We start from the raw sequence: 12,500 nt of genomic DNA on the forward strand, positions 1-12,500 counted from the left end.
GTGCGTGAGAATGCATGTGTGTCTGTGTGTGTGTGTGAATGCGTGTCTTTGTGTGTGTAAATGTGTGTGACAAGAGTTTAAGAGAGATTTTGTGCGTACGTTAAATTCGGACATACACGTGAGTTGAGAATACATGTGCTTGAAGGAATGTGTGTGTGTGTGTGTGTGTGTGTGTGGTTAACATGTGTGAGCATGTGAGAGTGTGTCAGATGTAGGGTGTCACATGGCTTGCCCTTAACACGTACAACTGGGGTCAACCGCAACCTACCGCCAAAGGAGAGCCATCATACAAAACCTGTCTGCACACTTCAGTGAAAGTCATTAAAGGTAATTACCAAACAAGTTCCCACCGATAGATACCCTATCATATCTGCTGGTAAAACAACCGTTTAAGGATCTTTAAGGGTAAGGGTTTCATGTGTCAGACCTTTTCATCTATATTCCATAAAATAACGCACAGACTTCCTTCCTATTACTTTAGGGCGGAAAGGAGAAGGTGGGAGCCTCATCGAATCACCCTGAGAACTAGCGTTCGCATGCTAATCACAGGGCAAGGCTCGTGGCCTACCGCTCACCCCCAAAAGCACCTCAATTATCCATGGAATTGGTGACTGGCAGTCTGTATCTGTGAGTATGTCAGTCGGTCTGTGAGTAAGCATACAGTTCTTGGTGAAATTCTCGACTGATCATCTCGGAAAGCAGTGGTAGGCAGTAGACACTAGCTGGGGTCATCAGGTTTTCCCACGCTAACACATGCTAACCAGTCGCTGAGTCAAATTATGTGGGAAACTGAGAGACCGCCTTGCAGTAGGTACAACAAGACGTGGTTACGTGGTTAGGTCACGTGGTAATAAGTCTAGTATGTTCCTCCAGATAGGAATATATATATATATATATATTTCACGTAAGATAAGACCGTAATTTACAGAAAGCTGGAGTAAAATCCAAAACCACAAAACCTTCACTAAAAACCCCCCCAAGCCCCTCCAGATCCAAACCGCCACCCCCCCCCCCCTTCGAACCCCACCCCGGACTCACCGGTGAAGTCTTCCGGGCACTCGCAGGTGTAGCCCCCCTCGCGGCTGTGGCAGCGGGCGTTGTTGCGGCAGGGCGAGGAGTAGCACAGGTCGATCTCCGTCTCGCAGTAGTCCCCGGTGAAGCCGGCGGGGCAGCGGCAGCGCAGGCCGTTGATGGGGTGGATGGGCCGGAAGAGGACCGTGTCCGACGAGATGAAGGGCGGCGAGCTGTCGAACTTCAGCACCGACACGCACTTCATGTAGTTCTCGCACGGCTCCCGCAGGCAGATGTTGTCGTCGAACGGCAGCACCTGGGAGAGAGGGGGAGAGGGTGAGGGGGTGAGAGAGGGTGTGAGAGGGAGACAGGGTGAGAGAGGGTGTGAGAGGGCGAGAGGGTGAGGGAGGGTGAGGGAGGGTGAGGGGGGTCGAGAGGGGTGAGAGGATGAGAGAGGGGGAGAGAGGGTGAGAGAGGGAGACAGGGTGAGAGAGGGTGTGAGAGGGCGAGAGGGTGAGGGAGGGTGAGGGAGGGTGAGAGAGGGTGAGAGAGGGTGTGAGAGGGAGACAGGGTGAGAGAGGGTGAGAGGGTGAGAGAGGGAGAGAGGGGGGAGAGGATGAGAGAGGGTGAGGGGGGTCGAGAGGGGTGAGAGGGTGAGAGAGGGGGAGAGAGGGTGAGAGAGGGAGAGGGGGGTGAGAGGGGTGAGAGGGTGAGAGAGGGAGAGAGGGTGAGAGAGGGGGAGAGAGGGTGTGAGAGGGAGAGAGGGTGAGAGAAGGATAGGGTGAAAGGGTGAGAGGAGGATAGGGCGAGAGGGTGAGGGAGGGTGAGAGGGCGAGAGAGGGGGAGAGAGGGTGTGCGAGGGAGAGAGAGTGACAGGGGGAGAGGGTGAGAGGAGGATAGGGTGAGAGGGTGAGAGGTCGAGTGTGTATTTGTGAGCATGTGTGCATGTCGACCAATGCATGCATTTGCGTGTCCTTGTGTGTTGTAGTGTTGCAGTGTGTGCATACGGTTAAACATCACTTCCGTGCATAAGGATGGTCTTATATGTGTTTTTATGGGAGTTTGTGAGCTTTTGTGAGTGTGTGTGTTTGTGCGTGCATTAGATGCAAGTGTGCAAGCTTGTGTGTGTGTTTATGTGCGTGTGGGCGAGCTTGTGTGTGACGTGTGTGTGTGTGCGTGCATGTCGATGTTTGTGGGTTTGTCTGCATGTTTGTGTGTGCGTGTGTGTGTGTGTGCGTGCGTGGCTTGTGCATGTTCATGTGTTTGAACGAGGATGTTTGTGTGTGTGTGTGCGTGTGTGTGTGTGTGTGCGTGCGTGCGTGCGAGTGTGCGCGTGTCATCCCCTCACCTGCTGGGAGGAGATGTGCCTCAGCAGCGTGCGGTTCAGGTAGATGTGCTCCTGTAGGTCCTCGGAGGGGAAGTACCGCCCCCCGCCGGGAGCCCCGCCGGGCTGAAGGGCGGAGAAGGTCACGTTGAGGATGGAGCCGTGCACGTCCGTGTCGTTCTGGATGTTGAACACGAACACCGCGTCCCGATTGGTGGAGAGCACGGCGGCCACGCCCTCCAGGAAGAGGGCGAGGAGGCGGGACAGGAAGCGCTCCTGGGACATGTTCTCCAGGCGCACGGTGATGCTGTTGGTCAACATGTCGTCGGTGATGATGGCGACGCGCAGCGTGCACACGGCCACCACCTTGTGGAGCCCGTCTGGGGGACGGGGGGGACAGACAGACAGACAGGAGAGAGACAGACAGGAGAGAGACAGACAGGAGAGAGACAGAACACAGGTTAGCATGAGATGGCGTCAGGATCTATGGAGCTGCATCCACACGAGCACGGTCAGAAAGAACGGGATGTGAGCTATAAACAGAAGAGTTCGACCGGTCCGAAGCTCACCTCAACTTCCTTCTCTCATCGAACGGTCTGTCTGTCTCTCTACTCCTCCCTCTTTGTCGGGCTCCATCTGTCTGTCTTTCTGTCTGTCTTATTCCCTAGCCACGCTCTAGAACGGACGGACGGACGCAGAGACGGACATATGGGTAAATCTATAGGAGGTTCTATAGCGTGGCTCAGGTATTAGAGTCTGTACCAGAAGGATATAGGTTCTATAGAGAGATAGAGTCTGTACCAGGAGGGGATGGGTTCTATAGGGAGATAGAGTCTATACCAGGAGGGGATGGGTTCTATAGGGAGATAGAGTCTGTACCAGGAGGGGATGGGTTCTATAGGGAGATAGAGTCTATACCAGGAGGGGATGGGTTCTATAGGGAGATAGAGTCTGTACCAGAAGCTGATGGGTTCTATATTGCGGGCTGATATGGGCTGACAGGTGGGGGGCCAGCTGACGTCCCTTGGGGGCATTACTGCAGAAAGCTGTGTAGTAGTGAGGCCCACTACATGGGTACTGAGTTACACACTGAGTGTGCATGTGTATGTGTGTATGTGTGTGTGTGTGTGTGTGTGTGTGTGTGTGTGTGTGTGTGTGTGTATATGTGTGTTTGTGTGTGTTTGTGTGCGTTTGTGTGTCTGTGTGTGTGTGTGTTAAAGTGACAAAGACAAGGTCACAGGTGCCGTGTCTGTCGCTCCCACGACAAATGAGGTCATTTGTCTCCAACCAATTACACACCTCGTGCAATTACAGACACACACACACACACACACACACACACACACACACACACACACACACACACACACACACACACACACACACACACACACACACACACACACACACACACACACACACACACACACACACACACACACACACACACACACTAACTAACCGGACTAGACATTGGCATTTGGTAACAGCTGAAAGGAGGATTTGAGGGGTTTTTACGTTCTGTAACAGAAACTCTTTCCTTTAGGATATCATGGTATTTAGAAGTAGCAGTCAGTAGACTAAACTTGTGAGGATAAGAACTGCACACCAAATACCTTTTAGATAGACTCATAGAAAGTTTCCACAATATGTTTTATTTCCAGCTTACTTATGCGTCTACAGAGTCTAAGTGTTTAATAGTACAACCGTGTCTGGGTGATGAATAAACTTGAACCATGACACTCTCAGTCGGTAGACCAAGAATTTCTCGCTCTGTCTCCCTCTCTCTACACAATTGTTTGAAGTCAAGAGTTTCAAGTGTTGAACTCAGTTGCCTTTGACACAATCAGTTACCACTTAGCCAAACAAAACAAACTCACACACACACACACACACACACACACACACACACACACACACACACACACACACACACACACACACACACACACACACACACACACACACACACACACACACACACAAGGTACTCCTGACACCGGGATTAAGTAGTATGTTGTATGCTTAGTCAGGCGGCCTGTTTGACATTGCCACTCGTCACCCTCTCAGAGGACAAATCAACTGCTCTTTAGTAACCACGGTAACCAGCGCAGATCCGCCAAATTACAATCGGCTGCAATTCTCAACGGCAAACCGACGGGTCCGGAGTGAGGAGGTTTACTTTGGAGAGTATTGATTGGATAAAGTTTCAAAAGGCAATACAAAGATTAAAAAAATTGAAAATAGTAAAGATGACCTTAAATAAGGTTGTGTGCATTGTGTGAGGCTAATAGAACAGATTTACAGTGAAGGGATATGGAACACCTGAAGAAGGTGTCACTTATCATGTAATTAGCAGTAAACTAATAATAAAATACATCTACCATATGAACATACATGCTTCGGCAGAATACATCTGTGTTCTGGAAACGTAAATCTTCTCTACTGAATGCCCATCTCTTCCAGACGTATTTATAGAGACAGCTGCCAAACAGGAGATCAATGATCACACACATCCATACCACACATACACGCAACCACACACACAGGCAGACATACACACGCACACACACACACACACACACACACACACACATGCAAGTGCACACACACACTGACACACACATACACAAACACACACTCCTTGATACAGTGGCTCTCACCTAGAAAAGCCTACTCTCTAAACTCCCACGAGCACACACAAATATTTGAACACGCAACATGTGCCAACACAATCGGGCCACCAAGACAGCTGCCCATTGCCAACAGCCGTGCCTCGGCGCACACACACAACCACACACACACACACACACACACACACCCACCCACCCACCCACCCACACACACACACACCTGTGGAGCAATCACACGCAACTGTTTACATTCCCCACATGTCATGTCATTTCTTCGGCTCCCGGATCCTCATCCAACATTCAACCTTCATGAACCCAGACCAAAGCCTCAGCCACCTATTGCCCCGGCTGATCCATCATCAACATCCATCTACATTTACATTGAGGGCATTTAGCAGATGCTTTAATCCAAAGCAACTTACAATAAGTACATCTGTCAGAAGAAGGAGAAACAACAATGCATCGCTGTCTGTACAGTAAGGACGTTTATCGATCAAATTGCCAAGCACCAACAATTGCTCGGTTAACCCATTCTCTGTACACAACAAAGATAACCAGGATAAGTAGCTACACAATGCTCAGTACTCTTGTTAATGGTAAGGACGTACGACCTACAATAACATTCAACCTCCATCCACCCCGACCACGGCCCCGTGCCCCCCCAGCTCTGACCGCACGCTCGGTGGCCAACTGAATGGATTTACCGCAAATGAATTACGTCCTTCGGTTTCCCATCCCAGCGAGCGCTCAGAGCTAAAGATGGAACCAAGATGGCCGGCGTGAGGTCGGATGAGGCCCGTTAAATATCACTTATTCAATATTTAATATGGATGATTTATGTCTGGGCGTGGGGCCATTGTTCCCTATCGCAGGATGGGAAACACGGCTATCAAAAACAGGATATGCAGTACACAAGGTATTACTAATATATGCTGAAATATAAGTGTACTATGTGTTACACTGTGTGAGGTACAGACTATACATACATTTTAGATACTGTACAATAAAATGATGCTCTGTTTGTTTTAGGGTTAACAATGGATTGTAAATCCTGATTAAATGTTTGCTGTGCAAACCAATCAGCAAACCAATCAACTTACTCTAATGTCTTTATGATGGCCTTGAACGTTTTATTACAAGGATTCTAGATAAATCAGATTAACTATTAACCAATCCGATCTGAGACTGATGAATCATTGACCAATCAGACATCAGTTCATTGTGGACCAATGAGAGGGCAGCCTGATGCGGTCAGCCTGGAGGTAGGAGGTGTTAATGAGCTGTTGAGAGGTTGACACAGCGTGACACAAATTGTGTTGTGGTACGACACAAACGGATGTTACCACACACACACACACACACACACACACACACACACACACACACACACACACACACACACACACACACACACACACACACACACACACACACACACACACACACACACACACACCCTCCAGGACTGTTTACACTGGGTGTTTAGAGAGAGGGGGGGGCAGTCAAACACATCAATGAAAAAACAAACAGACAACTGTGACGACGAAACACACACACACACACACACACACACACACACAGGTGCCAAGCCCACCAGAGATGGAAGAACTTAGGAGGTCTCCCACGCACCTGCACACACACACTTAGCACCTGCACACACACACACACACACACACACACACACACACACACACACACACACACACACACACACACACACACACACACTAACACACTAACACACTCACACTTGTACACAGGAGGTAGTAGCAGCTTGCATAGTTAAGGTTAAAGACAATATTGAAATTTGTTTTTACAAAAAATTTATTTTTTCTAAATGTGTGAATGAATAACTAGTTCTTAAGGATCTTAAGAAACCTGTTGGTGGTGGAGTAAAGTGCTTTTATAGAAGAGGAAGTGGTGAAAAGTTAATTTTATTGGTCTCATGCTTTACTGGGGAAGGAACAACAGCCATTCATGGAAACTAAAACCTTAACAGGTGTTTGCAAATTCCTTACGAACAGACAACTCTCTCTTTCTCTCCCCCTATCTTTCCCTCTCCCTCTCTCCCTCTCTCTCTGGAGCTTTCAAATATTTGAATCCAAACAAAGAGTGTAAAGCCAGCAGATTCCGACCAATCAGTGAGCAGATGTATATCCAGTTGCCCCTCCCCATTGGCCACACCTGAATGCCCCCTAGCCTATAGGGAGGAACTGACAAACAAATAGCAAGAACAACTGGAAAGGCAATCACTCAAACACACCAACACACACACCCACACACACACATACATTAACGATTGTGAAGACATTGGCCTATCTTTCTCTTTTTAGCTCTCTTTTAAAGAATTACCTTTAATTGGCTCCATTAGCAGAACACTGTCTATACAACATGGGGTGCTTATGCATTAGATTCTACTGCATAAGCACCCCATATTGTATAATTCTAATGATTAGAACATACAGCACATGTCTCTCTCCGTCTCTCTGCTTCTCCCTCTCCCTCTCTCTCTGCCCACCAAGATCACATATCAGACAAGGCAGCAGACACGCCCCCGGGACCACCCAATGTACCCCCCCTAAATACCCCCCGCCCCCCCCCTTTGATACCCCCTACAGCCACCGGGTGACCCCCACATTGTCGGCTGTCACCATGGTTACGAGGGTTGTTGCTGTTGCCATCAGTCCGAGCTACGTTAGAAGCAAGGTTGTAAGCAGACCTTTGACAACCGACTTACACCCATTCATGCACACATTCACACACTGACGGCGGAGGCAGCCATGCAAGACGACAGCCAGCTCGTCGGGAGCAGTGAGGGTGAGGTGTCTTGCTCAGGGACACCTCGACACTCAGACGTCTAACCAATCGGCAGACGCCAGGGGAACACTGTTTAACATCGCATTAACATACTGCACCACTCAAACGTTAACACAGCGCACACACTGAGACATTAACATACCGCACACACATACAACGAAACGTTAACATACCGCGCACACACCGACGCATTAACATCCCCTAAACACACACACACACAGATCCTTGGTCCTCCTTTTGGATCAACACAATGACACACAACCACACACAAAAACACATGCAAACACAAGCGTGCACACAGACAAGCACGCACGCACGCACGCACGCACACACACACACACACACACACACACACACACACACACACACACACACACACACACACACACACACACACACACACACACACACACACACACACACACACACACACACACACACACACACACACACACACACACACACACACACACACACACGGCCAGACCAGGGTTAGATAATTGACCAGAGGAATGTCTGGGGAGGGAGGGAGGGAGGCAGGGAGGGAGACAGGGAGGGAGGGAGGGAGGGGGGGAGACAGAAAGAGAAAAGCGAGAAAGGAAGACATTGAGCAGCATGGAGAGACAGTGAGGGGTGGGGAGGAGAGTGAGAGAGACAGAGAGAGAGACTATAGCCTATAGTGTGTACTGTTTGTTTCCCATCGTTAGTAAAAGTAATGATTGACCGGAGTGGCTGAGTCATTCATCGTGTGTGTGTGTGTGTGTGTGTGTGTGTGTGTGTGTGTGTGTGTGTGTGTGTGTGTCTGTGTGTATGTGTGTGTGTGTGTGTATTAGCCTGTGTGTGTGTGTGTGTGTGTGTGTGTGTATTAGCCTGTGTGTGTGTGTGTGTGTGTGTGTGTGTGTGTGTGTGTGTGTGTGTGTGTATTAGCCTGTGTGTGTGTGTGTGTGTGTGTGTGTGTATTAGCCTGTGTGTGTGTGTGTGTGTGTGTGTGTGTGTGTGTGTGTGTGTGTGTGTGTGTGTGCGTGCGTGCGTGCATGTTCCTGTGTGCGTGCGTGTCCACTGTCACCGCTGATCATTCCATGAAGCAGCTTCCGGCCCAGTCTGTCCTGGTATGATTTGACTCCGGGACCACTACCGGTCATTTCCACCAGTCCAACCCACCCCCTCATCAGCTCCGTAACCGACAGAAGCCTGCAGGGTCCCGATCCCGGGCCAAACCCCACAGAAACCACCCGGCTACAGTATCTGTGGCCCATTTAGCGAAGAAAGGGACATCTGTTGAGGCCTCTGACAATACTAAACGACCCGGGAGAGAGAGATGCCAGGGAGAGGGCGACGAGCCAACGCCGCGTCAAACCGGAGTCGGCAGTTTGGCAGTTGGGCGGGCGGTGATTAGGTTAGCCGCTAGCTAGGCTAGGCTAGGCTACAGGCTAATGGGCTCGTTAACGGTGGATACAAGCAAACAAATAGTGTCTTGGTCTTTGTGTGTGAAGCTATCAAAACAAAGATTATATTTGATCAATAATACGCCTTTTATAGTTTTTTATATTTGACTTATTTTGTAGGTCTACATCCGTGGTCTTTTATATTTCCCTCTTTTTTAAATTTCTTTATGGTATTTTTAGCTTACTTTCTTATATATTTCTTATATTTCAGTGTTTCCATTTTACTGGGTTGATTTTTCATAACGTCAATGTTTATTTCCCTTGCCAATAAAGCTCTTTAGTATCGAATCGCATATCGTAAAGACGCCGATCGTGAACGTTTTGTATGCAGGCTTCTGTCCAGGCGCCACTGATCCATAAAGTTGAGGAGAGCGAAGCCTGGAGTCACACTGAACACCATTAGTCTCTCCCCTGTTTATGCTATCACCACAGCAAGGTGCACTTAGCAGCTACGATAGCGTCTTGGGCGAATGTCTCCTTGATGTGTCGGCACACTTTCGGGATGATGCACTGTACACACATTTAGTAGAGCTGAGGCCTGACTTGAATAAAGATTTGATGAGTTTGAAATACGTCTCTCCCCAAATGTCCCGGAGACTTAGAAGCTGCTGTGAGATTTATGAATGGTTCATTTAAGACGTATTTTGTTTATTCTTTTATTTCTGAGACATGCTGAAAGTCCAAAAGCCTTGTTATTCCTCATGGTCCCAGACACACTAACTGATAACACAAACAAACACACCCACACACACGTAGAGAAGTTTACAGAGTTGTCATTCAAGTATTTCATAGTAGAACTGTGTAAACTTGAGTCAGTCAACTAAGAATCTCTCTTTCTCTCTCTCTCTCTCCTCCATCTCCTCTCTTTCCTCCTCTTTACTCTCTCTCCTCCTCCTCTCTCCTGCCTCTCTTCCCTCCCCTACTCTTCCTGTCTCTGTCCTCTATGTGTTCTCGTTATTCTCTCTTCAGGGAGACTTATCAACTTACATCCTCCTCTTAAGGGGTCAAAGGTTGTAAAAGGTTCCAGGGGTCGCACCCTGCCCCACCCTTAAAGATTGACAACTCCAATAAAATCTATCCCTTAACGGAACTAAGACACTGAAGACGAGAAACTAGAATAATCACGCTCGAGTAGCGAAAACATTTATCTGAGGAGGGTTACTTTCACAACGGGTGTATGTTAAAAACGTCATAGCTCCAACATCGTTAGTGTCTAGAGCTTCTTTGTCTCTCTTTGAGTCGTACGACAAGCAAATAATGTTTGTATGGCAGTTAATGTGCGTGCTGTCTTATTTTGATGTCTCGTTCAGGATTTTCCTGTGTGCGTGTGTGTGGTGTAGGTGGGTGGGGTGGGTGGGGTGGGGGGCAGAAGTCATCGGACACTCAGAAACACTTAAACTGGTGACCAAGGCAACCGTAGAAATGAAGTCTTGGCACTGACCTAAATACTGACCAGAGAGAGAGAGAGAGAGGGGGAGAGAGAGAGAGACACACACACACACACACACACACACACACACACACACACACACAGATTGACTAAAGAGAGACAGACAGACAGTTTGAAACAACAACACAGGTTCACTTCCTAAACTCACGAATGGCTTCACTTCCTAAACTAGACGAAACACCCATATGTAGAGGGATATGTTCGCTGATTTGAAAACAAACGATAAGATAACCCTTTTCAATAGCACATGTTTAACAGAACCCTGCATGTCAGCGATACGATACTGTCATAAGTGTGTGCGTTTGTGTTTGTGTGTGTGTGTGTGTGTGTGTGTGCACATGCATTGCGTGTGTGTGTATGTGTGTGCGTGTGTGCGTGTGTGTTCTATGAGGGGTCTTTCAGCTGAAGGCAGAAGATCACAGGGAGGTTAAAAGTCAAACGGTTGATTCTCTCGTTGGGCAGAACTCGCCCAGCTGTGACCACTCTGTCCCCCTCTCTCCCTCTCGAACCCACACACACTCTACCCTCCATCCAGATGTCTCTGTCGTGCACACACACACACACACACGCGCACACAGCCCCAGTATGCGTTAATTGGTCGACCATGTTTTGCAGGCGTAGATGCTAGCCGATAAACTAACAGGTGCTGAGTCCTGCTGAGCTCTGAACCCCAGCCACACAGGGGCTCACAGCACGCGTATACATTACATTAACACTGCACTCTATTCTGCCTCTCTCTCCCACACACACTCACACAAACTCGCCCCCACTCTCTCTCTCCCTCTCTCTCTCTGAAGCCTTCAAATATTTGAATCCAAACAAAGAGTGTAAAGCGAGAGATTGTGAGTGGCCTCTCTCTCTCTCTGTATGTAATTTAATACAAATCTTAATTGACACTTGATTTACTCTCTTCCTTCATAGCTCTCTCTCTCTCTCTCTCTCTCTCTCTCTCTCTCTCTCTCTCTCTCTCTCTCTCTCTCTCTCAAATTATTTCCGTGTTCAAGTTAACTGTGGTTTCTTTAGTTTTATCTTCCTCTCTTTTTCTTTCCTTCTTCTCATGCCTTTTTTTTCTATATTTGAATGTCCTTTTTGTTAATCCCTCTCTCCCCCCTCTCATTTTCTCTCTCCCTCTCTCCCCCCTCATCCGCTCTCTCTCTCCCCCCGCCCCATTCTCCCTTTTTCTCTCCCCCCTTATTCTCTCACTCCCTCTCTTTCCCTCCTCATTCTCTCTCTCCCCCACTCTCTCTCTTGCTCTCCCCCCTCACTCTCTCTCTCTCCCTCCCCCGTCATTCTCTCTCTCCCTCTCCCTCCGCCCCCATTCTCCCTTTTTCTCTCCCCCTTATTCTCTCACTCCCTCTCTTTCCCGCCTCATTCTCTCTATCCCCCACTCTCTCTCTCACTCTCCCCCCTCACTCTCTCTCTCCCTCCCCGTCATTCTCTCTCTCTCTCTCTCTCTCTCTCTCTCTCTCCCTCCTCATTCTCTCACCCCTCACTTTACTTTTCTCCCTGCCTCCCCCTCTCTCCATCCCTCTCCCGCCTAGCCTCTCTGAGGAGGTGTCGGGTTTCGGCCATTGTTCCCGTGGTTACTGATAAACAGGGTGCCCGGTTACCAGCCCGCGTCTGATTGGTCCTTTTCAAAAGGAAAGGCTGAAAAAAAAGGGGCTGGGTTGCCGTGGGAAACCGGGAGACTTGTGTCACCGGGTGAACGGAGCGAGACACTTCCAACACGGGCGCACCCTCGGGCGTGCACGTGAGGGGGTGCACGTTTGTGTGTGAGTGTGTCTGTGTGCGCACTCCTGAAGTTCAAGTCCCTCTTAAGT

The 12,500-nt window shown here is 48.8% G+C and overlaps 2 protein-coding genes across 3 annotated transcripts in view; one reads left to right on the forward strand and one right to left on the reverse strand.

The window, feature by feature from the left end:
• Nucleotides 1-12,500, reverse strand: part of celsr1a (cadherin EGF LAG seven-pass G-type receptor 1a) — a 57,829-nt gene that overhangs the window by 27,096 nt on the left and 18,233 nt on the right. For both annotated transcript variants that reach the window (XM_060038734.1, XM_060038735.1), the window contains exons 2-3: nucleotides 2,360-2,715; nucleotides 1,039-1,327 (exon numbers count right to left, since the gene is read on the reverse strand). In XM_060038734.1, the coding sequence (XP_059894717.1) occupies nucleotides 1,039-1,327; nucleotides 2,360-2,715 (645 nt within the window). The remainder of the gene's footprint in view (nucleotides 1-1,038; nucleotides 1,328-2,359; nucleotides 2,716-12,500) is intronic.
• gramd4a (GRAM domain containing 4a) overlaps nucleotides 1-12,500 on the forward strand; it is a 169,709-nt gene that overhangs the window by 8,274 nt on the left and 148,935 nt on the right. The gene's annotated exons all lie outside the window — the stretch shown is intronic.

The sequence above is a fragment of the Gadus macrocephalus genome, chromosome 19 (genome assembly GCF_031168955.1).
Source record: "Gadus macrocephalus chromosome 19, ASM3116895v1".
In the NCBI taxonomy this organism is placed as follows: Eukaryota; Metazoa; Chordata; class Actinopteri; order Gadiformes; family Gadidae; genus Gadus; species Gadus macrocephalus.